The sequence below is a fragment of the Nipponia nippon genome, unplaced genomic scaffold (genome assembly GCF_047370975.1).
Source record: "Nipponia nippon isolate SJK-2023a ecotype South Korea unplaced genomic scaffold, ASM4737097v1 scaffold_26, whole genome shotgun sequence".
Classification (NCBI taxonomy): Eukaryota; Metazoa; Chordata; class Aves; order Pelecaniformes; family Threskiornithidae; genus Nipponia; species Nipponia nippon.
In genome coordinates this window covers 3,498,199-3,522,849 of record NW_028262343.1, presented here as the reverse complement: position 1 = coordinate 3,522,849, position 24,651 = coordinate 3,498,199, and the positions used below count along the sequence as shown (strand labels likewise).

Here is a 24,651-nt window from a genome sequence, read left to right as displayed (position 1 = left end):
CATGACGTCATGCTCAGTATATGAGCGGGGGGGGGGAGTTGGCCGGGGGAGGGGCAATGATCGCTGCTTGGGGGACCTGCTGGTCATCGGTCGGCAGGTGGTGAGCAATTGTACGGTGTATCGCTTGCTTTGTATTACTATTGTACTATTATTACTTGGTTTTATTATTATTGTTATTATTACTATTACTACTGTTCTATTTTTATTTTACTTTAGTTATTAAACTGTTCTTATCTCAACCCACGAGTTTTCCCCTTTTGCCCTTCCGATTCTCTCCCCCATCCCACCAGTGGGGGAGTGAGCGAGCGGCTGCATAGTGCTTAGTTGCTAGCTGGGGTTAAACCACGACACTGGTATAGTGCTGTGTTTTGGATTTAGGATGAGAATAATGTTGATAACACACTGATGTTTTAGTTGTTGCTAAGTAGGGCTTACACTAGTCAAGGACTTTTCAGCTTCCCATGCTCTGCCAGGTGCACAAGCAGCTGGGAGGGGGCACAGCCAGGACAGCTGACCCAGACTGGCCAAAGGGCTATTCCATACCATATGACATCATGCTCAGTATATAAACTGGGGGGAGTTGGCCGGGGGACAGTGATCGCTGCTCGGGGACGAGCTGAACATCAGTCAGTGGGTGGTGAGCAATTGCATCGTGTATCACTTGCTTTGTATATTATTATTGTATTATTATTATTTTATTATCATTATTATTATTACTACTACTACTGTTACTACTATTTTATTTTACTTCAGTTATTAAACTGTTCTTATCTCAACCCACAAGTTTTCTCACTTTTACCCTTCCAGTTCTCTCCCCCATCCCACCGGGGGTGGGGAGTGAGCGAGCAGCTGTGTGGTGCTTAGTTGCTGGCTGGGATTAAACCACAACATTCCCCCAGCTTTTTATTTGCTGAGCATGATGTCATATGGTATGGAATATCCCTTTGGTCAGTTGGGGTCAGCTGTCCTGGCTGTGTCCCCTCCCAACTTCTTGTGCGCCTCCAAACCTACTCGCTGGTGGGGCGGTGTGAGATGCAGAAAAGGCCTTGACTCTGTGTAAGCACTGCTCAGTGCTCACTAAAACATTCCTGTATTATCAACACTGTTTTCAGCACAAATTCAAAACATAGCCCCATACTAGCTACTAATGAAGAAAATTAACTCTACCCCAGCCAAAACCAGCACAGCATATTTAGTATCTAGAGACCTGTTCAGACACAGCACACATACCTCAGCAGCACAACTCTGTTGCTGCAACCTCTTGGTGTTGTGTCACACCCTCGTGTTGTTAGATCCACTGGACATTGTGGACTCCTTGGGGCAGGGAATATATAATTTTATTCTGTGCTGCATGGAATCTAGCAAACTTTGGCACCATATGATGGTAATTAATGGTATCAACCAAAGAACCTCAACTACTGCAGACAGCTACCACCTCCGCCCATTTGACTGGGCCTGCTGCAAAGCAGCTCTCACTAGGCCAGGGCTGATGGGTGTTTGGAGCAGCATGGGGCTCCCGATGGCACAGGGTGGAGGCAGCTGGACGGGGGCGAGGGGAGGACAGTGGCTCCTTGCGTGTCACCACAGCCAGGCTCCTGCCCGGCAGAACAGAGCTGCCCCTTGAGGAGCAGACCCACCGCGGCAGGCTGGAGGGGTACGGCAGGCCGCCATCACCTTGCCACATGGCATGACCCTGCTCGGGACCCAGCGGGCCACTCACATCCCAGGTACAGGGGAGCAGAGGCAGCTGTTTTGTTCAGGGCACTTTCCACCAACGTAACATATTACATCAGTTGGGGGGGAGGGAAGAAAAAAAAGAGGAGAAAAATCCCCAAAGAGGAACATCCCCAAAGAAGCACATGTTCCTCTCACCATCGCTCCCCAGCCTAACCTTGCCTTCTGCGGGGGCAGCGATCCCGGCCCCCCTCCGCCGCGGGCGGGAGCTGCAGGCGGCCTGACCCCGCCTGACCCCGGCCAGGGTGCGGGGCGGGCGGTGGTGGGCACCACCCCTCGGCCGTTGTCAGTCAGCGGGCGGGACGGGGCAGGGGCGGTGGCGGCCGCGCCGCGGGGCGGGGCGGGGCGGAGGCAGCGCCGGCGGCGGGGACGGTGTAGCCGAGCAGGGCTGGAGGAAGTCGGGCGTGGGCGTGCGGTGGAACGGATGCTCGGCGGAGAGCAGGGTGACGCGATGGCAGCTGTCTGGCGGCGGGAGGAAGGCGCTGCCGCTGAGGTAAAGCGGGCGCTGCCCCGCGGGAGGCCGCCGGGGCGGGGGACAGGGCGGGGCCGTGCCGCGCCGCGCCGCCGCCCGAGACCCGAGCACCGGTCGCTCCTGCGGGGTGACATGCCAAGCAGGAGCGCTGCCGCCCCGATCTGTGCAAGTTTTTCCTCTGTTCGGGGCCGGCTGTGTCGCCGCCGAGCCTTCCGGCGCGGCAGGCCCGGGCGGGCCGTCTGCTGCGGCCGGCGCCGAACCCTGGGGGCGGCGGAGCTTTTCCCTCCGTGGCTGGGGGCGGCCCGGCTCAGTGCTTCCTGGGCGGGCAGTGCTGGGGGCGAGGCCTGGCGGCCGCAGGGCTACCCCGGAGCCCCAGCCCCGTCGTGCGGCGCGGGGTGCTGGGCTGGTGCCCCCGGCGTCCCTGGGGGCGGCGGGCGGGGTGTCCGTAGGAAGCGCTCAGGCGATCGTTCCCAGGGGGAACGGGTGGCGGGGCGGTGCGACGCCGAGCCTGGCTTTCCCTAGGTCTTCGCCGAGGGCGGTCCCGGCGGCTCCGCGCTCATTCTTGGACCGGGAAGCGCCGTCTCCGCGCAACCCTGCCCCGGCGGTGGAGGGGCTGCGGCCCCCGAGCGGGACTGGGGCGCGGGGATCGAGCACCGGGCTCTTGGAGAGCGGCTGCTCTGCGGCGGGGGCTGCCGCCCGGGTGCCTGTCGGTGCAGGACTCCCAGAGGGGTTAACTTACTGGCCTCTTACTAGGATAGAAGCTCAGTTTGTACTTCATTCCTAGTTTTTTTTATTGTTGTTATTCTTTAAATGACTTTTCTGAAGCGCTTTGATGTTCCCCTGCCCTCTTGTGTAGCTTTGCAGCACATATAAAGTCTTTGAAATGTTTCAGAATGGGACGTGCTTTATAGTGTCCGTAGTGAAGTTAATGTACTTTTTCTATGTGTACGTATTTGAACTTGTTCAGCGGTAGAATCTCCACAGGCTCAAAATCACTCTTTCAAAGACTGGAAGTGGTATAAAGGGATTATAATTATGTATCTCCTAATACTTCACTATGTATCTTGGACCTCAGTTTCTTGCAGAAAATAGTGTTCCGTTGTGGTACTTACCTTGGTTATCTCGGGTGGCAGCATCACGCTTCAGAGATAACTGTGAGTTACAGGTGTGTAGACACCTAGTGGGGAGAAGAGTCAGTCTCCAAGCAAAATTCCTCGGTTACACTTCAATTCCTGTTATTTCAGTGCCTCCCGAAGTATATTAGTCTAATCTTCTATTGATGAAGCTCATAATTGCGGTCGAAGGAAAGTTCATGTTAGGTACTATTTCCCTAGGGATTTTTGGAATAAGTGTTAGAGAGATGGCAGCATGAGGAGGTATGGTTATTAAATGTGCTAATTTAAAAGTGAAGAAAATCTTTGCTATCTTGTATAGGGGTGCTGGATCAGTAACACGTGCACACCTCTCTGGTTGGGCTAGCAGTAACATGGATTCACAGGGCAGAAGTTTTTCTTCTCATTCACCAAAGGAATGCTAGCTAGTGTGGGAGGAAATGCTTGGGTACCAGTGGAGTGGGAGCCAGACATCATTTTTAATAGGAGGAGTGGAGGGGAAGATTTCATGTCCCCTTCCTTTTCCACTTAAATTTACGAGAACCTCTTGCGACTTTCTGTTGAAGTTTAAATGTTATAACTGTTGAAATGCCCAACATAAACCATTCTGCTGAGAGACCAGAATTCTGCCTAAACTCAGGAATCTTTCATTGGGATCAAGCTCTTCGTAAATAAAAACCAAATGAGCGTTTGATTCTCTACAATACTTCTTCCTCCTTTTCCATTCCATTTGCCAAATGGAAATCCAGTAATACATCATTTCAAGTGTAACAGTGTTTCTTGCCTGAAGTGTTTGGTTTGTGTTTTTCCCTCTACTTAAGATGGTCTCCGAGCTATTTATTTTAAGAGTAATCAGCTTAAATCAGTTTTACTCAAAATGTCTGAGGGTAGAAACCATGTAACTCCACTTGGAGTAAAGGGAATCTGTTTATACAGGATCTTAACAGAGCAGAAAGTAAAGAACTGTGAAAGAGGACTATTTGGAGACACTGCAGTGTTACTGGACCAGTGTGGAGAACCAGTGTCTGTCCCTGTTACTTACCCATCAATGCACATTAGGGCTGTCTGTAAGGTTCTTGGGGATGGAGGCAGACTCAGACTCTGAACTTGACAGATAATGAGAATAGAAAAAGGCATAAATCCAAGAAATTCAGTGTGTCTCCAGGTACATGAACGGTAGATCAGTCAGGAGACAGGATGCTGGGGGCCCTGCACTGAAGGCAGTGCTGAGGAGTGAGTATGAACCGGTACTGCAGCTCTGAGCCCCAGGGAAGCTGGATTTAGGGAAACTTTGCTGTCATAACTGCATTGAGTTGTTCTAACATGCAAGTAAATTGGACCTTTTGTCCTATCTGATTCAGGTTCTGAGTTTTTAAAATATGCTTAAAAAATATCATAAGCAGTTTTTATGTTATTACAAGATTTCCAGTTCTGTATTGTCAGACCAAATATAAGAGACAGAAGTATTCATTTTAAATATCTGGCCGTAAAGTTGCTATGATACATTTGATGATAAAAGATCAGAGGAGTAGGTCAAGTCAGTTAAATTATGCAAATTCAGTTCAAGTAATTAGACATATATCCTTTAGAAAAATGCAAACATTAGCTGACAGATTTTTTTTTTTTTGTGAGGTTGCTTTTTATATTGTTATTTAGGGCTCTTTTGTGGGACACATGACCTCTGTCAGGGTTGCAGAAAGCTTAAGTCATAAGTGGAATCCCAAGTTCACAAGCATCAAGAGAATTTGAAACTACTTTACCAGTTTTCTCTTCTCTTTCCAGGAAGAGCATGAATGCAGAGTTCCGTAGCAGAATATTTAAGGTATGTGGGCAATCTATGGCAAGTACATCTGAAGAAGGTGTGACCGGCTATAAGAATCAGCTGAACTTGAGTATGGAGACCCAGAAGTGCCAGCAAGCTCAGAAAAGGAACCTATTGGAAGAATATTGCTAGACATAGAAGAAGCAGAACACATTCTTCTGCAACAGTCATTGACTCAGAATAAATACATCAGTAAAAACATCAGCAGTGAAATGACAGATCCTGGTGCTTTTTGATTCTCTGGTGGATTTTATTACTTAGACATTGCAATTGACATTTTTATTATCCCATTTAATACATCTTGAATATATCTGTACATAAAAATATAACCGGACAATTGCATTTTGATACTGTTTAATAACACTTTTGAATGTTAAATCGTTTGCCAAGATGAGTGCTGAAGGATATCAGTACAGAGCTTTATATGACTACAAAAAAGAGCGAGAAGAAGACATTGACTTGCACTTAGGAGATATATTAACTGTGAATAAAGGTACCTTAATAGCACTTGGATTCAGTGAAGGGGAAGAAACAAAGCCTGAGGAAATTGGTTGGTTAAATGGCTTTAATGAAACCACAGGGGAGAGGGGGGATTTCCCAGGAACTTATGTAGAGTACGTTGGAAGAAAAAAAATATCTCCCCCAACTCCGAAGCCTCGTCCTCTTCGACCCCTTCCTCTAGCACCAAGTCCTGCAAAAGTTGAAGCAGAGAGTGAGCAACAAGGTTAGTACTGTTCTCAGAAGATGTGTGTGTGTGCGCCCCGCATTTTTCAGGTATTTTTGTTTCATAGGCTTGCATGGCCATACATTTACATATATAATACATGCTGGTCAGCTTTTTTAGTGCATGCCTCATTTCAGTCAATTAAGAATTGTTTCTACTTCATAATATTTAGCTCATGCACTTTGTAATTTCATGTGCTTTGTCTCAGTTACTGGTCTCTGTGGTGCCTTACTGTGAGGTACATCTCATAGGTTGGAAAGTATGCTTATAATTCACAACTGTAAAGACTTAAATGGAGAATGAGCAGGGTAGCATTTATTTTAGGTTTTTAAGAAGCTGATGGAAGCATTTCCCTCTGTGGTTCATCAAACTCACTATTGAGAAACTTCTTGGTGAATCCAACAATATGAATTCCAAATAAACAGTATGTTCCTATCATAAATCTCTTGCTAACAGCAACAAATATATACTTTGTCATGGAGGTTTACATGTGGCATTAAAAGTAAGAGCAGGCATTTAAAAATGAACAATGGAATGATGATAGAGAAATTCAGATTTAATTTTGTTTTGGCATAGGGCATGCAGTAGAAAAAATAGCACTTATAAATAAAGGAAGATATTTTCTTTGTTTAAACATAAGTTGCTTTCTAACCTACATTTGTGACAGAACGTTGGACAGAACTCAGATTTTGATCAGAACTCTTCTGTTAATAGAAGAAAGAGTCTTAAGAATTGGAAAAGCTTTAGGTTAAAAACCCCCGAACAAACAAACCCCCAAAACAAACCTTCCTCAAAGTGATTTGTCTGCTTTACCTACTGATATTGAGATATTTGGGTTTTACATATCAACAAGCCAAGTCCATCTTAGGAGAGATTTTACATTGGTCTTTTACTTCTCAGAAGTCTAGAATAGCTTATATTGCTTCAACATCTAATACTTCTTAAATTCTCAGTATTTCTAGCCGTAGGAAATACAAGTTGTAGTATGTGATCCTGATTCTCAAAGTGACACCATAGTCCTAGATAGTATCATCACCCTCTGCTTCCATAGAAATGTTTGCAGCATCACTTGTGAAGTTGTGGTATCAGTTTATCAGCTTCCATCCTGCTTTGCCTAAGAGTTTATATTCTGCTGTGCTGATAATCAAAGAAGATAAGAATGAAAATATAGAAAATTGTATGTGGCAACCAAGTGGAAACCTGGCAGAAGCATTTCTAGGTTGGTGGGGGCTTAATAATGAGTAGACCTGAACTGTTTTACATAGTGATATCCTTAGGCACTCAAGAACTGCTTGCAAGTATGTAATGTCTAGGTATATATCATTGTTAGAATGAAGGTGGGGAGAGATGGGGGTGTAGTGGCATTTTAGGTTATACTGTCCCTGTTTCTTAAGTCCTCAAACTCTTTAGCCTCTAGTCACTCGAGTTTCATGGTTTCTCATTAGATTAATTCTGAAAATGGGGTATTTGCTTTTGAAAGGAAACACTACTCTTTGATAATTCCTTGATTTGGATATTAATGTGTGCTGATCAGGTAACATTAGCTTTTTTCTTAAACCTGTGGAGATGGTTGTCTGCATTGTATGTAACTACAGAATAAACATGGCTCTTTGGATAGACACCTCAACACTGGTAGGTAATTTTGAGAGGCAGAGGGTGGAAAAAAAATTTGATTTTTCATTTATGCATGCTGTGGTGAAGTAACCGTCATCTGAGGCTTTGATGTATTTATTGCTTTAAACTTAAAGTAGTGCTTTGTAACTTGCTTGGTCTCTGTACTCATGCTTGTTTGATGTCCCTGTTCACAACTCCATGCTGTGAGCTGGCCACAGCGCTGTGCTGAAAAGTCCTGGTTTTAATATTGCAGTTTCTGAGCCTGCCCTGGGACTGTGTTCGTAACAGATATTTATGGGAGTTTCGGCTGCTGAGAGTTACTCTGAAATTCTGCTGCAGGTTTAGGGGGCTCTGTTTAAATGTAGGTTTGGTTTTTGTTTTTTTTTTTTTTTTCATCTTTGGGATGAGACAGTGCCCCAAGCCTTAGTGACTAGATCACTTCTAAACTGAAGTTTATCGCCTCTAGACAGAGTACTATTTACATATAATGTGTTTATTTTTAATAGCTTGGGACCAAGGATTTGAAATAAGAAAATGTGCTAATTTAACTGGGAATCTTAATCTCAAAGTCTGCACGCATGATCCTGCCATACTTCAAAATGTTTAAGAATCAGCTTGCGATCCAGCCATGCATTTTTCTGATTATAAAACAAAAAGTTCCCATAACTCCTTTTGAATTAAAGATTTAGAGCTTCATGTAAAAGGCTAGGCACCTTCAGTAATGCCCTAGAATCAGGGATTAGACCTCCCTCAACAGAATTAGGGTTTTTTTTCTTTAAAATTACTTTCTAATCATTTAAATAATCTTACATACTTAATTATTTATTCTGAATGTTTTTTTTTTTTCCCCTGGCCTTGTTAAGCTTGATCACTTTCTCATCAGTGTTCAGATTCTTTTGTGTTAGATCAAATTTGCAATATTTAGGCACAACGCTGCCAGTATTCACAGTGCTGCAGGTACTCATACACAAATAATCGTGGGCATCTGAACAGACTTTGCAGTCAATGAGGCCAGTGTCTTATGCAATCACAGTCTTAGTTATAAATAAGGAGCTCTTTAAATATTAAAAGCTAATTTGAAAACAAATTGCTGGTGGTCTCAAATTCTATTAAAATATTCATTTATTTATTACAACACTTGGGTCAAATCTTTCCCCAGATTTTTATTTTATCAATGATCCATTTAAATTTCTAGAACCATTGGTCGAGACCAGAACTGGGGCTCTTTGAATGAAATTTTGGGACTGTTGCATTTTGCCTGTCTTCCCCTTACCTTTGTTAATGAAGTAGTAGATTTAGTCTGAGATTGTAGGGCTTTTTTTAATTGCATCTGAAAAGATATGAAAATAAAGGGGATACAAGAGCCCCAGGAAGTCTCTAGCACCTTTCAGTTTCAGGCCTGGTGCAGGTCAGAGCTATGGCAAGGCAGATTTAATTCCTATTGCTGGTGTGAGGCTCTCACTGCCCCAACCTGCCTTTTCCCCCAGGTTACTTCTCCCACCAAGCAAGGGTGACTGGCTGCCACTGGAGGGGTCAAAGTACTTGCAACAGTGGAGACCCAGCACAGGGTCATCTTTATGCCCTCCACTAGACATCCGAACTTTACGTGAAGCTGTAAAGACTTGATATGAAAAATTCTTTTTTTGTGTGTGTGTCTTGAAATGCTTTCTTTTTTTAAATTGGAGCTACGTAGGGCTGGTTCCTCTCACTTAGCCCTGTCTCGCCAAACTCCTTTTGAAAATGAAGAGAGTCCTGAGTCCAGCTGAGTTTTGTGAACTTTGATTCAGCTCATACATCTGCATACTTTTAGAGTTGGTTCATACAGTATTGTTTTTCTATCTGGTTTGTAAAGGCTGATCTTAAGCAGACTTTGGAGCATAAAGCTTTGATTAATTGACAGAAATACTTTCTGATTTAACTTTGAATGCTAAATTCCCACTTCGAAATGAAGGTCAGATTGCAGAAGGCAGACCAGAACTTTATATAAATAATTTGTCTGTTTTGATGTTTTGGAGCTTCCTGCAACTTCCTGTGTAACTTAAAAGGGTTGTGTATGTTGTACCATTTCAGCTGGTTTAGAGCCTAAAAATACAAAGCTCTTCCTTCTCGTAATGAAGCTATAACATAGATTTCTTTTTAAAAAAACAAAACAACAAAACAAAAAAAAACCCCAAACCCCCCAAAACAACAGAAAAACCAAACCAAAACTTTCTTTACACTCTTCTCTTAGAACAGATACAGATCAGCAAATTAGACAAAGATAATGACACAGAACATTTGGAAACTCCTTTCAAAGACCAGGTTATGCAATGTCTGACAAAGATGCAAACTGACAGAGAACAGAAAACCATTTGTGCATTCTTGAACTGAATATGCTGTAGGATTTGTTTCTTTAATTTTGCTGTAAAGCCAGTAGAGAGATTGTGTTTCTGAAAATTATTTACATTTGTAAAGTAGGGGACATAAGAGTGAATGGAATGCAGTGAGCCTGGAGCCTCAGTTGGGAAGAAAACAGTCATCATCTCTCCTGATTTAGGCAAATGGAAAAAGGAAATTACAGAGTGAAGTGATGAGTCACTATCTCATTTGGTAAATGTATTTGCTGTTCAAGCCAGAGCCCTTGGGTGCATTCTAAAGAGCCCAGTTTGAGCGTAAGCCTGTCCTGCTGGAGTTGTCAGAACTGCCCTGCAGTCATGAACTTTACAAGTCGGTTGCTTTTGACTTGCAATGAGAAATGGGGCAGGTTCCTGCCAAAGAGCCCTTGCCAGCTACTCATGGTCATATTTCTTGGTGTACGAGGCAAATTTCTAACTGCCAGATTAGTGCATGCATATGAAAACAAAGCTCTCATCACCTGCTTTATTGCTAATGAAAACAAAGATTTTGCAAGCTGCATTAAAGTAAGGCAGAGCATTTTTTTTTTCACAGTGGTAAGATCAGGATGATAACTAAAAAAGTGTTTGTAAGCACCACAGAGAGCACAGGGCTACGCTTGCAAATACTAATTCAAATTGCACAGTAACAGTGGACATGGGCAAGTTCATGGTTGATGTGTGGCCCCACCTGCTGGTAGAAGAGGAAGGAGCTTCAAAACCAGTATCTTCCATGTGTTTTAATTGTGATGGGATAAGATTAAAGGTGAGAGAGAACTTTTGAGAATAATATTTTAATTGACCAATTGATATTTCTGGGAAAAATATATTACTTGGAGCACACAGAACCTCCTTTTGATTCTCAGGGATGATCTCGGACCCGAAAAGGCTTGTGTGGCTGAAATGTGTTTTTTCTCCAGCTGTATAAATTAGTCTAAAAAAAAAAAAAAAAAAAAAGCCTTACACATTTTGCTTTAAGAAACTGAAAGAAGAAAACACTACTATTTTGATGCTATAAGAAATATTTGTCTATTTTATATTGCACCAATTTTAATATGCATTTCTATAGTTACAACAGTGGTATTATGTTGAGTGACTTTGCTTACCTTTCTTTAGCCTTCTGTAATACTGGTTCAGTCTTTTAATACCTCCTGCTGACGTGAATGCTCCTGGGGCAGATTTAAAGCAAGGCAAAGGTGAAGTAGCCTGCTTCTCTCCCTTGGAATCATTTTGATCTGTTCCTGTAGCTGTGATCCAGGAACATCTGAGAAAAAAAAATCCCACTGGTTAACAAATAGTTCTTTCTTAGGTTTGCATATGATAACATCAGTTTGTGAGTTTCAGTAATACATGGTGCAAAGTATTTCCCAAGAAAGGATCATTCTGAACTCCGAGCAAATAACTCTGCCCACTTAAATAGTTGTGTGATGCCATATACTCATCCAGATTTTCTTGTGTGAAAGAACACAGGTGTTGTAACTACAGCTGGCTGTGCACTCTTTCACATCTGTGTCTTGCTCCAAAGCTGCTTTCCATGATGAACATCCATGAAATCAATCTGAAGGCTAGAATACAAAGAACTGCTTTATTTTCATAGCTAAGAATGACAAAGGGAATTAAAGGATTTTAAAGAAATATTTATTTCAACTGGAGAAGGATTTTAAGTCCTGAGAATACTTTGGTGAGAATCTAGGTACTTATGAGAATTTAAAGAGAATTTTAGGCTTTAAAAAAAAAGTAATAACTGTGGTTAATACTTGCTAACTTCTATTCATGCTTTCAGCAAAATATATGTCTAAAATACAATCCTGTTTTATGTTTTCATTAATAGAAGAGATTTTTTTGCTTTTTTGTTATGTATTACGGTTTTTGCACTTTGTTATAGAAATGCATGCATCCTTGGACATTGCTTGAAGTCTTTTGGTAAAAGTGTTATCAGGTGTAACTTTGTACTAACTTGACTACTTTTTGTTCAGTCTTTTATGAATGCTGTATGCAACAGTCCATAAGAATAGCACCCAAACGCTGTTCTTTATTTTCACATATTGATCCATTTTATAAAACAGTTTGCATGTAAGACATCATTTTAAAATAATATTTAGGCTGACAGCTTTTCAGGTAATGAAGATCTATAATTAAAAATCCTCAGGACAGAGTTTCAAAAACATGCTACTGCCCTGAGCTAGGGAAAGATGTAACTGCATATGGCTTGTACACTTTAAAAATACCTTTTAAGACTATCTTGTACTTCAAAACTACTGTGCAAACTATGGCATGAATGATGAAAAAGGTCTTTATACAAGCAAATTGTCTGACAGCTAACTGAACTGTTAATCTACTGGATCTGTTCGTATATGCTTGGCATCACTTGCTGTGTTAGAGCATTTCCCAGAGGTTAATGTCTGAGTTTCTCCACTAGAGACTGTGGATGCTGGGGGCAAGAAGTGAGATCTACCCTTGGCAAGTCTGAACATGCCAGTTTCTGTCTGTGCTGGCAGATCACTCAGTGTCCAGGATGGGAAGATGCTCCTGCAGAAGGCAGACCTGCTGAAGGAAGGGCAGTTACTTCTGGTCCAGCTCTGGACTATTTGTGCTCTGGGCTCCACCCAGCTTCCAGAAGCTCTTGAGCAGCTATTGTTTTGTTTTTTTGGTTTGTTTTGTTGTTGTTGTTTGTTTGTTTGTGGTTTTTTTTTCAGTAAATAAGCAAGGCCTAGACTAGGCTGATTTTTCTCCCATTTTTTTTTTTTATTTTAAATTGAGTTACTGTATGTTGGAAAACCAGACTTAAAGCTAACTCTGCTTTCCTTTAAAGTTTTGATGCTTCCTTCTAAAAAACATGCACACTTAAGAATGTAAAGATATTGGCCAGAAGTCAAACTATTCCAGTTAACACATCAGATAGGTGTAACTCGGGGGTCTCTTACCTGCTCTTTCTTTTCTGTGGAATTGGATTTGTCAGATGTCTGAGCACTCTCGTGCTGTAGCCTCCTGCTCACAGGCTGGGAAGGGAGATTAGCGCAATGTGAGATATGTAGTCCAAGGAGGGAATGTACCTCCCAGGAGGCATGGCTGCATGAGTTTTGTATGTCTTGTTTACAGATATAACAGTGAATTTTTTTGGGGGGGTAGGAGAAAAAAAATAAGTGCTGTCACTGATTTCTTCCCAGATCGCCTTATCCCACTTGGACAAGATTTTGTAGGTAGCTGATGAGCATGGAGGATTATTCTTGACAAAGAAACTTTTAAATGGTACCAAACACTGCAGACCCATGTTTCAAAGCATGTTGTGGTTTCTCCAGCAGTCTGTCTCAAAGGGAGGGCTTTTAGTTTGTGAGATTACCTTTTAGTTTCCAAGCCCTCTTCCTAAGCTGTTTTTGGCTGGAGGTAGACCAAAGTTCTTAAATTAGGGACTTAATGAAAGAAACAACTAATTATGTGCAGTGATAGATAAGGCTGCACAGCTGTGTCTGGTTTTGTTATCTTTCTATCCAGAAACATTCCAGAAATAAACAGTTAAGGGCAAAGTTTTGCAGTCCTTTTCCTACTTTCACATGGTGTTTAACCCTGTGACTGCACATTCCAGTCCTCTATTGCTAATTCACAATTTTTCATGTGCTGTGCTTGGATGGAGAAAAGCCCTTCATGATTTCCTGCTTTCCTCCTAGTTGACTGGCGTGTGCTTGAGGGGCACCTGACCTGCCTTGGTCTGCAAAGGGCTATGAGGCACCAGGGTACTGTGGGACGCTGTGAGGTGTGTTCTGCTCCTGTGGTCTTCCTGTTTCTACTGAGCACAGGCTCCAGTGCTGTCTGTGTGGGGTGATGCATGGGTCTTCTGCGAGGGGTCAGTGCCCTTTGAGAACTCCTCTAAAACAGAACGTTCTTGGCTGACCAGGCTTGATTGCTTTGTGCCTCTTACTGTAATATGGTCTTTCATTCTTTGTTTCATATTTATTATACTTTTTGCAGTATAGCCTTTCCCTTGAGAGAAATGTCAGAAAATGTCATCCCTTGATATTTTGAAACAAGTTCTTTTGGGTACTTTGGGGTCAAATCTATACAGATGTTTGAGTATAATTTAGAATATATTCTTGCCAATCTAAATCTACTCAATTGTTCTGAAGCCAGAATAGCATAGCTACTCATTAACCTACATAAGCAATTTTCTTATGGAGAGAAAGATTTAGGGAGGCCTTTTGTTCCAGTGTAAGCCAGTTCTGAGAATAAAGATTCAGTGGTCCTCACGATCTGGCCTGGTCAATAGAGAAAGTGTTAAGGAACTCACATTCAAAATAGCAAGTAGCAAAAACTTCACATCAAATATCTGAAAATAAAGGATGTCTGTTTACTCAGGGGTCCTCAAGGACACAGAGGGATGAATGTTTGAATTCTCTTTGCTCTGCCATATTTATAATTTATTACCATTGGTTAAAAGATTAGTGTGCATTCCCCACTGCTTTCATGTTTTTTCTAACTTCCTCTTGGATTCAAACTTAATGCTGATAACTCCAAAACTCTTCTGTTAGTCTGTGTAAGCTGCAGCCTCATATGTAAAATGAGAGATTTCCACAGTCCCATTATTATCAGGACACTTTTTTGGGGTTTATAGTAAATCACTGGTTTAACAATGTTTGCTACAGAGTGACTAACATGAAGTCTTGCTTCTTTTGAGTTGCCTTCTGGCTTTTGGGAGAATTCTGATTGTCTGCTAGAGGAACACTTGGCGCTTGTCTGTTTTATGTAATACTAATCATTGCTCGGGACTGTGCTAGTCTCGTAGTGATAGTTAAGTCTCTTATGTCCAGATGGAGAACAGTGACGAGTGGTGTCCCTCAGGGGTCCATACTGGGGCCGGTGCTGTTCAATATCTTCATCAATGACATAGCAGGATTGAGTGCACCCTCAGCAAGTTTGCAGATGACACCAAGCTGAGTGGTGCAGTTGACGCGCCTGAGGGACGGGATGCCATCCAGAGGGACCTGGACAAGCTGGAGAAGTGGGCCTGTCTGAATCTCATGAGGTTCAACAAGGCCAAGTGCAAGGTCCTGCACCTGGGTTGGGGCAATCCCTGGTATCAATACAGGCTGGGGGATGAAGGGATTGAGAGCAGCCCTGAGGAGAAGGACTTGGGGGTACTGATAGACAAAAAGCTGGACATGAGCCAGCAATGTGCTTTCGCAGCCCAGAAAGCCAACCGTATCCTGGGCTGCATCAAAAGAAGCGTGGCCAGCAGGTCAAGAGAGGTGGTTCTGCCCCTCTACTCTGCTCTGGTGAGACCCCACCTGGAGTGCTGCATCCAGCTCTGGAGTCCTCAGCACAGGAAGGACATGGACCTGTTGGAGAGGGTCCAGAGGAGGGCCACAAAAATGATCGTAGGGATGGAACACCTCTGCTATGAGGAAAGGCTGAAAGAGCTGGGGTTGTTCAGCCTGGAGAAGAGAAGGCTGCGGGCAGACCTTATTGCAGCCTTTCAGTACTTAAAGGGGGCTTATAAGAAAGATGGGGACAGACTTTTTAGCAGGGCCTGTTGTGATAGGACAAGGGGTAATGGTTTTAAACTAAAGGAGGGTAAATTCAGACTAGATATAAGGAAGACATTTTTTACAATGAGGGTGGTGAGACACTGGAATTAGGTTGCCCAGAGAGGTGGTAGATGCCCCATCCTTGAAACATTCAAGGACAGGCTAGATGGGGCTCTGAGCAACCTGATCTAGTTGTAGATGTCCCTGCCAATTGCAGGGGGGATGGACTAGATGACCTTTAATGGTCCCTTCCATCCCAAAGCATTCTATGATTCTATGATTTTATCTCCGATATTAAAACTTGCACTGAAAAGGATAGTGGACTGGCGATGCCTTCCCCAGTGATTTAAGATACAGGACTTTGAGTTGCATGTACAGTTTAGCAAAAAAAAGGGGAAGACAGTTACCAACTGTTATGCTTGTTCTCCAGATGTTTCCCCTAAGACAAATATCTAGGGTTTTATTATGACACAGTAAGAACACACCAATAAGATAAGAATGTTTTGGGTTGTGAGTGGTTTTTTTTGCTTTTTATTGTCTGTTTGATCTAAATAGTCAGTCAATCAAATACTGTGGTAAACTGTCCGTTAGTTTAGATGGAACATGCCCATGCTTGTTAATGTGAGCTGCTCTCTTCTAAACAGAGTATGTTTTATTCAAAATACCTTTGGATGCAAACTAAAAATAAGATTATTTTAAAGTACAGATGTTCTTGTAAATATTATACGTGTATACATAGGTGTTTGTTTTTTTCTTGTTTACTTAAAAGACTTGTTCATACAAGAAGCAGCAGGCTCCTATTCTACTTTCCCTTAAATTGGTGGCAAAACCCATTTTGACTTCAGAAGGAACAGGATCGGACCTATAGTCAAGGTTTAGCAGCACTGGGACAAATCCCACAGTTCTTATTCTCATTTCTCTCAGGCAAAATTCCCATTGCCTTTAGGGTTTGGGGCACAAATGTTATAATTATGCTAGCTCTGTTCTGAAGAGATTCCAGAATACCAAATTACATCTAATATGAATGTGCATGAAATATTACACGATAAGCACTGATGTAAAGAACAACAGTATCTGACTGTCCTTTCATGGATTTTGAAGACACAGAAGGGAAACACCGTTACGATCATCTTGTCTGAGCTCCTTCGCTAAAGCAGGGTGTGGAATTTTGACTCGGTAATTCCTATATCGAGCTCATAACTTCTAGATGATTTAAAGCATGTTTCTAATTAGTCCAGACTCCTCCCTTTAGTACATACTTAATGTAGATGATTTAACTTTTTAGCCATTCGTATGTCATTATATAGTAAGAATTGCAAATTTAGTAGTAGAAATGTCTTAATTGGGGGACACACAATTAATTGTATTTGGTGATGACAGTATAGAGATTATTTTCACCAAGTTATTTTCTTCCATTGTATTCAGTCATCTTCACTAATGCATATGAAAAATTTGCTCCATCTTGCTAGATACTTTGTCAAGACCGGTTTTTTGTTTGTTGTTTTTTTTTTTTTTTCTTGGGGCTGCCTGTTTGGGTAACTAGTATGATGGTAACGAGGGTTTCTTATAAGTGAGAAAATGATATGGTGACAGTTTTAACTGTATATTCTGTTATTGTAACAACAATAAATACAAATGATAAATGCAGAGTTTTATTACCTTGATGCATGTGCATATATACAGTGAATTACGTAATATAGTGGCAGAATGTTAAGATTGCAAAACTATGCATTTAAAACTTGTGTTTGTACATGTAGTTATACCTTCTTGTAGTGTATGCAGTATGATATGTTTTTTTAATTACATAGTCACCTGACCCATTTTCCTGCTCATCCTTTCTTTGTTCATTGTTGAGGTCCTCACTGAGTGAGAATTGCTTCATTCTGGTTGTTTAGTTTGTGGTCTTAATCCACCTTTTCTTCACAGCATTCAGGTTCCTCTCTGGAAACAGATTTCTTCATTGCCTCTTGTGCTCTTTCCAGTGACGTTGCTGATAACAGCTTCATAGAACTTCACAAATATTAAGTCATCTTCAGGACACTGTCGTGAGCAAAGGCAGCATCATGATTCCTGTGAGGAATGAGGTAGCCCCAAAAGACAATTAAAAAAAAAAAACAAACCCAACCAAAACCAAGCCACCTATTGTTTTAAGATAGTTTAAGGTTTTAAGGTTAATCTCTTCGTAATAGGGAGGTCATGTGGAAAAACATTTTAAAAATCTGAATCTGGGGACAGAACTTTTAACTTAAAGAACTCTAACACTTAAATGTTCATTGAGATAACTAAAACCAGGAACCAGAACTGCATTAGGTTTGACAGTGTAAGGCTTTATTTGTCACAAGGAGCGAGCACCATCTGCTCATTGCATGGCTGGCTTCAGTTACTGAGTACTGGGTGTCTGAGATGATTTCTTGCAGAACAAATCTTCCTGGCATGCCTCTGTCTGCATCATCCAGCTTCACCAGCTGGAATCCAAATATAAGCATCAAAAGCAAAAGAATTATTAGAATGTGAGTACACAGATTGAACAGATGTGTTGACATAATTTAGTGTTGTCTCACTTGTTTCCTGATTCTGAGAACTTAAAGTTTCAAGATTTTGGTGCTTTGTGGTACATGTAAAGCATGTCTTGTAATAGAAATATGCATATTAGGGGCATGCACGTTTTAAGTACCTTTTTGCTTTATGTTTTTATGATGAATCTCTAGTAATTTTGTTTTTTTCACTGTATCAAAGTTGTGATTCACAGAAACAGTGCAGGAATTTTTGGAAATGATGACAAGTTATGTAGTAAATTACAGTCCTTAGAAAACTAAAATCAGGTTTCAATACCAATCAGTAACTTGCGTACTTGTAAGATGCTTTTGCTATCATCTTTATTCTGCCATGCTGTAAACTGCAACTTTGTTTAATCAAGAAGTGTGGCAGTGCAACTTCATCCCAGTGTGACAGACAAAGTTTTTTCCTGGATTATTCTGTTACTAGCATCATACATTAGATTTCTCTTTTGGGAAATACTAGTTTAGAAAGTGGAAATCAAGGAAGCTTCAGTGTGGATGATAGATGAGTAATGGGGGAGGTATGAAAAATACTCTTGACACCTGGAATGGTTATTCATTAACTTTCTAGAGACACTAGGAACATGCGAAGTGTGTTCTGCCATGGAGGAATCTGTGCTATCTTGCACCAGACCTCTAAGCTAAGTTGGAGAAATTGAAGTATATGCTTATTCCATATGAAGTTGTCTGCATAACTTTGGTATTTTTAGGTTTTTCATATTTCGTGTCTTCTAGATACTGATATGGAAATTGCAGGGTCATTGGGTTTGTATGTACAAACAAGACACAGGACTCTGAAGAACCATGGCATTTGATCTTTGAAAACCAAGAGTGTATGAATGCATGCTCCTATGAAAACCCCAAATTGCAAAAATTGTTTGTAGTGGGCTAGAGAGGCATTTGACAGATTATGTGCAAGTACATACGTGTGTGTTTCATTATTTGATTGCCTTAGGAAACTGGTGTTTAAGTTGGCAGATCTACTTATTAAAAGCAAAGCTCATTGGCTGGCAGAATTACAGAATGCCAGAAGGAGAAAGAGACCACATGCTTAGAGAGAAAGTGTAATGTGCATAAAGCATGGGGAAGCTATAAAACGAGCAGGAAAAAGTAGACTTAAATGTGGTACCAATGTTAAAGGAGCAGCTGCTGCCTGAGCATTCACACACCATTCAGGGAGTCGCACACACACCACCCAAGACTTTAACTGCTAGGACCGGAGTCCCTTTGCAGCAGGCAGCTCCATTGAGGTGACAGGTGTCCCTTTTTGACTCCTCACTCACACACACACACACACACACACACACACACACACACACTCGCCCTCGGGCGCTTTCTCTCCCCTCAGGCTCAACCCTAGGTTTCCCCGAAGCAGAGTCTTCGACACAACGTATGCTAGGCGAATTTATTGAGTGGTACAGTGGTGAAGAGCAGCTCGAGCTGGGTGCCTCTGGAGAGGGACCCCGAACAAAGAAATCCCTGGGCAATTATACCCTTACAGTCTAAGTTCCCTTCCCCTCACGTGACAGTTTGGTCCAATAGTAATATTTGGGTCTGGGGTCGTCTTGTTACTTATTGGATCCTTTCCCTGTCTCCAGGCAGGACATTCCTTTTCTTATCTTAATAGTTGCAGCTTCTGCTGATGGTTGTGGCTACCTTATCTTTCTGGTTTGCACCAGTTTCAGGGCCTTCCTTCATGTAGTTATGTAGGAGTTCAGCATATGGTCAGCGTATCTAGGTGAAAGTTCTCAGCTTGCAGTCTAAGGCTTCAATAGGCCTTGCTCCTAATGCTATATATTGGATTCTATTTGAGCTAGAAAGTGACTTCTACAACACCTATTTGTTCTGTTGGGTTCAAGTTGATAGCCATGTAGAAGTAAAAGCATTAAGTTCTCTCATTTCAAGATGAATGTAATGTTTTGGAACATCTAGAGTTTTCTGTCATGTTAAGTATGATTTGGTCACCTGTTTGCAGCCTGTCAGAAATCTTTAATTCATGCTTATTTTCCTCACTCAAATTAAAAAAAAAAAAAAAAAGGCAACTTGCTTTGAAGCTTTACAAAGCACTGTCAGACCGTGGCATAAGTGGACACTCTAATAGGCTCTGAAACTTTGTTCTTAGTCTTGATTAGCTTGATTTGAGAGTACAGTATTGACTCCCAGTATACGTTAAATTTCTGCATGTAATTTGGTGATGTGTAACTTGTAGCTATTTTGGAAAAAACAAACCAAAACCAAAACAAAAAACCTACCCAGTCTTTATGCATAGTAGTTAGAACTAAACTATTCTGCAAGGTTTTGGAAGCAGCAGCCAAACAAGTTGAGTATGTGTGTCTAGAGGAGTCTACACCTGTGACTTAGTCCTTTGCATTATTTATTCCTAACTGAATGCCATTAGAATAACCAGCCGCCTTGCTTTGTCTCCTAAGACTTCTCAGTTTGAGAGCAATGTTTGAAATGTGAGAAGCTGACTGATGTAGTGAAACACAAGAAAGAGAGAAACAGAAGGGCTGGCTCCCCTGAGAAGTCAAGAAATATGCTGGTTTAAAAAAAAAAAAAAAGGCATTTATTTTAAAACAAGACCTAGATTTAGATGATTGCTCATACTGATCTCTCTAAAAGAGGCTATTAGTGGCACATTTACCATGAAATATTAGAACCCTTTGGGAGGTAGCAAGCTCCTGTTTAGCAATTCTGAGTTCTGCAAGAATTACATACCTGGCGATAGCATAGCAGTGCTTCGGTGAGTTATACCAGCTGTCTGCTGCATCTACCATTTTTGAGGAGCTTTATCTTGTAAAAGCCTCAGTAAAGTTCTCTGAAAATGCCATGGCTGAGCTAACTAGGATACAAGTTTTTCCAGCTGCATGCACAAGTTTGGAAGGGTAAACCTAAAGGAGAGATAGGTAGAAAGATGATTGTTCTGATGTAGCAGGCAACTCATGTGAACTGCCTTCAAAAACAGGGAGTCATAAGCCTGTTAGAAAAATCAGGTCAGTTTAAAATTAATGCATTCCTCTTCATTCTGTTCTCAACAGGGAACTGGTTTTCTGGAAGGATTCTCCATTTGGGAGTCAAGTGAGACATCCTTTCTTGTCTTGGGTACGGCCCACATTTGAAAAAAAAATTATTTCCTTTAGAAAGGTAAAATAAAAAGAGAAAGAGGTGTTCCCTTCTGGTAGGGTCAAATAAAGGTAACTCGGGTTCGTTCTTTTGGCGAGATGATGACCAAGGGATTCCTATTGAGCACAATAACAAAAACAGACATGCAAGAGTTCCTTTTTTTTTTTTTTTCTTTTTTTTTTTTTTTTTTCTTCCCAGTAGGATAGCAGGAAAACAAACAGGATATACCTGGCCTTTTGACAGAATAGCAGCCAATTCCCAGTCCTTGCTGGCCAGTGTGGAAGAAGGCTCACTCTTTCCAGCCAGCAGCCTTTCAGCCTCACAAACCTCCACCTATTTCTTAGTGAGTCATAGCTAGAAGACCTTTTCATGTGTTTGATCACATCTTGTGCAAGTCAGGGATATATTTTTACTCCTTTATTGCATCGTATAATCAACATTCTGAAACAACTGAGTGACTGTAGCTTTAAGCTCTATTTGTACATATGTGGAAATACAGATAGATGTATAGATAGATAGTGCCATTATATTTTCAGATGTGGATGGGTTAGTTAGAAGACTGGCTAACTTTCTTGGCAGGAGCAGGATGGTAGAAAAACTGTTTTGGGTTTGTTTTTTTTGTGTGTGACCTGTAGAAACTCTGTACCTGTGCAACACTTAAATATACAACAGATTAGTATTTCTTGGTATGCCCATTTATACACTCAGTACTGCCCTAAGTTCAGAGGTAGTCAACTTGAGCACTGATCCTGCTCCCCATGAATTTTCTACAGGGAAGTCTGAGAACATCCACAGCACATTCCCCTGTACTGGAATAGGCCAGTGTAGGGCAGCTGCCGGGTGGCAGGTGCAAGGAAGGGAAGCAGCTGGTCAGAGTGCTCCTTGCTCACCTCTGAGTCTTTGTAGAGGACATGAAAAGAGCTTCTGCCTCCCTGGCTTCTTCCCTGGAACAGCAGCTTTCATTTGATCACCTGAGTTAAAAATCACAGGGAACATGTCAGTCCTTAACCAGATGCAATTTTTTTTTTTCTTTGTACAGCCCCTCTTCAGTTTAGGCTTTCCAAGGCAACTTACAAAATATTTTTGTGGTTATTTCAGCCTCTTCTACTCATCTTCACTCTTTCACAACATAATGCTTATTTTCAAGAGGGACACATTTTTTTTTTGTTTTAGACACCAAGAAACTCTTTAACACTGTAGGGTTGCATGGAGGTTGCAAAAGGTTTTCTCCATCTTGAAGTGCTTAGAATTAAGCTTGGGTTTTCTTAAAGAGAGGATTTGCCTGTTGCTTTTAGCCTCTCTGCAGTGGCTTTTAGCCACTCCCAGTGCAGACTGAAATCCTATTCCATACCTCCTTACCCTGACTTCAGTTAATCTTTGGCTTGCAGATGGTGATGTAAAAATAGCCAGTTTTTCATGCTAGCTTTTCATTGACACCATCTTTGTTGTTCTTTTCAATTCTTTTTTAACACTTCCTATAAACAGATTTTGAGTCATATGAATTTCTGCAACGCAGTGTGCTAGACACTACACAGTTCTTTGTCCAGTTGCAGTTAGTAAAGGTCAGTGAAATTCATTCATAGCTCTAACTGCTAAGGTCTAAATTAAAGTTACTTCAGCAATGGAGTGTGAACAAACAGTGGTTTATGGAAAAGAGGTCTAAGTTCATGCATTAAGTACATGTACTTCATATTCTGTGACGTCTTTTTTTTTTATAGCATCTTGATAGTGTGAAATATATTGGAATGAGAAGTCAACACTGACTTGCTATGCAGAGAAATCTAGACAGGTGTATGATATGGGTCAAAAAATCTATTACATACAGACTGAGAGTTTTCTTCATCTGAAATTAAAGATGATGGTGGGATTAACTCTCTGTAGATCTAGTTCAGGAATTTCCTAATAATGTTATTGTTTGTATCTGTCAAATCAGCTCATGGTTTAATGGCTGTAAGTATTAACCCAGTTTTACTTTCTTATAAGATTGCCTTTCAACATTGCTGTATTTCTGTTGCTACAGCTAGAGCCCTTTTTTCCTTTTTTTTTTTTTTTTTTAGAGGAGGAAAAAGGCTTGATTTGAAATACATTAGTTTCCAGAATAAAAAAAGTCATCCTGATGCTGGATTGCTGTTACTATTGTTTGCAGTTTTTTTTTTTTCTGGATGACTGCTGTATGCTCATTATTTTTAACTTTGTGTACTTATAAATGTTTCCCATAATTCCCAAAAGATGAAGGAGCTGTTTTGGCTTTTATCTGTCCGCAGCTTCTGCCAGTACTTTTATGTAAATCTTCCAGATCTAAACAACTTGACTTCTCAAGCACAGTAATACACACTATCTTTTTCTTGCAGTAGTGAAGAGCTTATTCTTTTCCTCTAGATTGCTTGCCTGTGTATAGTTTGAGAGGGATTTGTTGTTTTTTCCCCCCTCTTTAGTTTCTCCACAGCAAAAAGGTAGCAGAATATTCTTTCAGAGCAAAACAACATACTGTCCTGAAGTTTTGTGTATTATGATTATTGAATAAAAAGAGAATGTTTTAAAAAATGCTTCTCAAGCAGAGTCATTATCACATACTAGTGATGGTCTTGCATAAGAAATAACTTCACAGTACTAAAAAAAAAAAGGAAACAGCAGTAAGGAACAAGGATCCTTTACAGGTGGAACAGATCATTCTGGAGAGAGTTCCAACATCCCCAGTATCTCACAGTGAACATCCATCCAGCAATCCTATTTTGGTTACAAAGAGCAGGTGCTGCTGGAGCACCATTACTAACCATCACCATGGTTATGTGGAAAGGGAACTGGGGTTAGTAATCTTGGTAGGTTAGTGCCAAATGATTCAGAAGAAAATATATATCACTGCTTTTTGGGTAAAAAGGGTCAAATGTCTGAAAACACCAGCATGGGAACTCGCTCTATCTGTGAAGTTTTACCTGGTGGAGGTCATTGAAGTCATCTCATGATGACACACTCCACAGCCTTGCTCAGAAAAGGTAGAAGATGGTATTGGCTGGCCAGAACCAAAATTTTCAAGTGCCTCTTGAGATGGACTTCAGCATTTCTTCCCTTAAAAGACAGGCAGTTGTCTCTCTTTTATGAGTGACAAAGGTTTCCAGGAACAACCAACTAAGTATTTCACAGAATCATAGAATACCAGGTTGGAAGGGACCTCAAGGATCATCTGGTCCAACCTTTCTAGGCAAGAGCACAGTCTAGACGAGATGGCCCAGCACCCTGTCCAGCTGAGTCTTAAACGTGTTCAGCGTAGCGGAGTCAACCACTTCCCTGGGGAGATTATTCCAATGATTGACTGTTCTCATTGTGAAAAATTTCCCTCTCGTGTCCAATAGGAATCTCCCTGGGAGTAACTTGTACCCGTTACCCCTTGTCCTCACCATGTGACTCCTTGTAAAAGGGGAGTCTCCATCTTCTTTGTAGCTCCCCTTTAAGTACTGGTACATGGTGATGAGATCACCTCTACGCCTCCTTTTCTCAAGGCTGAACAAGCCCAGCTCTCTCAGCCTAGCCTCATATGGCAGGCTTCCCAGATCCTTGATCATCTTGGTGGCCCTTCTCTGGACCCCCTCCAGCCGGTCCACAT

At 41.5% G+C, this 24,651-nt stretch overlaps 1 protein-coding gene across 2 annotated transcripts in view; it reads left to right on the top strand.

Moving 5' to 3' along the window:
* Nucleotides 1–2,102: 2,102 nt before the first annotated feature.
* The window catches only part of LOC104019556 (phosphatidylinositol 3-kinase regulatory subunit alpha-like), a 74,834-nt gene continuing 52,285 nt past the window's right edge, over nucleotides 2,103–24,651 (top strand). For both annotated transcript variants that reach the window (XM_087762513.1, XM_087762514.1), the window contains exons 1-2: nucleotides 2,103–2,227; nucleotides 5,101–5,864. In XM_087762513.1, coding sequence (XP_087618639.1) covers nucleotides 5,531–5,864 — 334 coding nt within the window. In that variant the 5' untranslated portion in view covers nucleotides 2,103–2,227; nucleotides 5,101–5,530. The remainder of the gene's footprint in view (nucleotides 2,228–5,100; nucleotides 5,865–24,651) is intronic.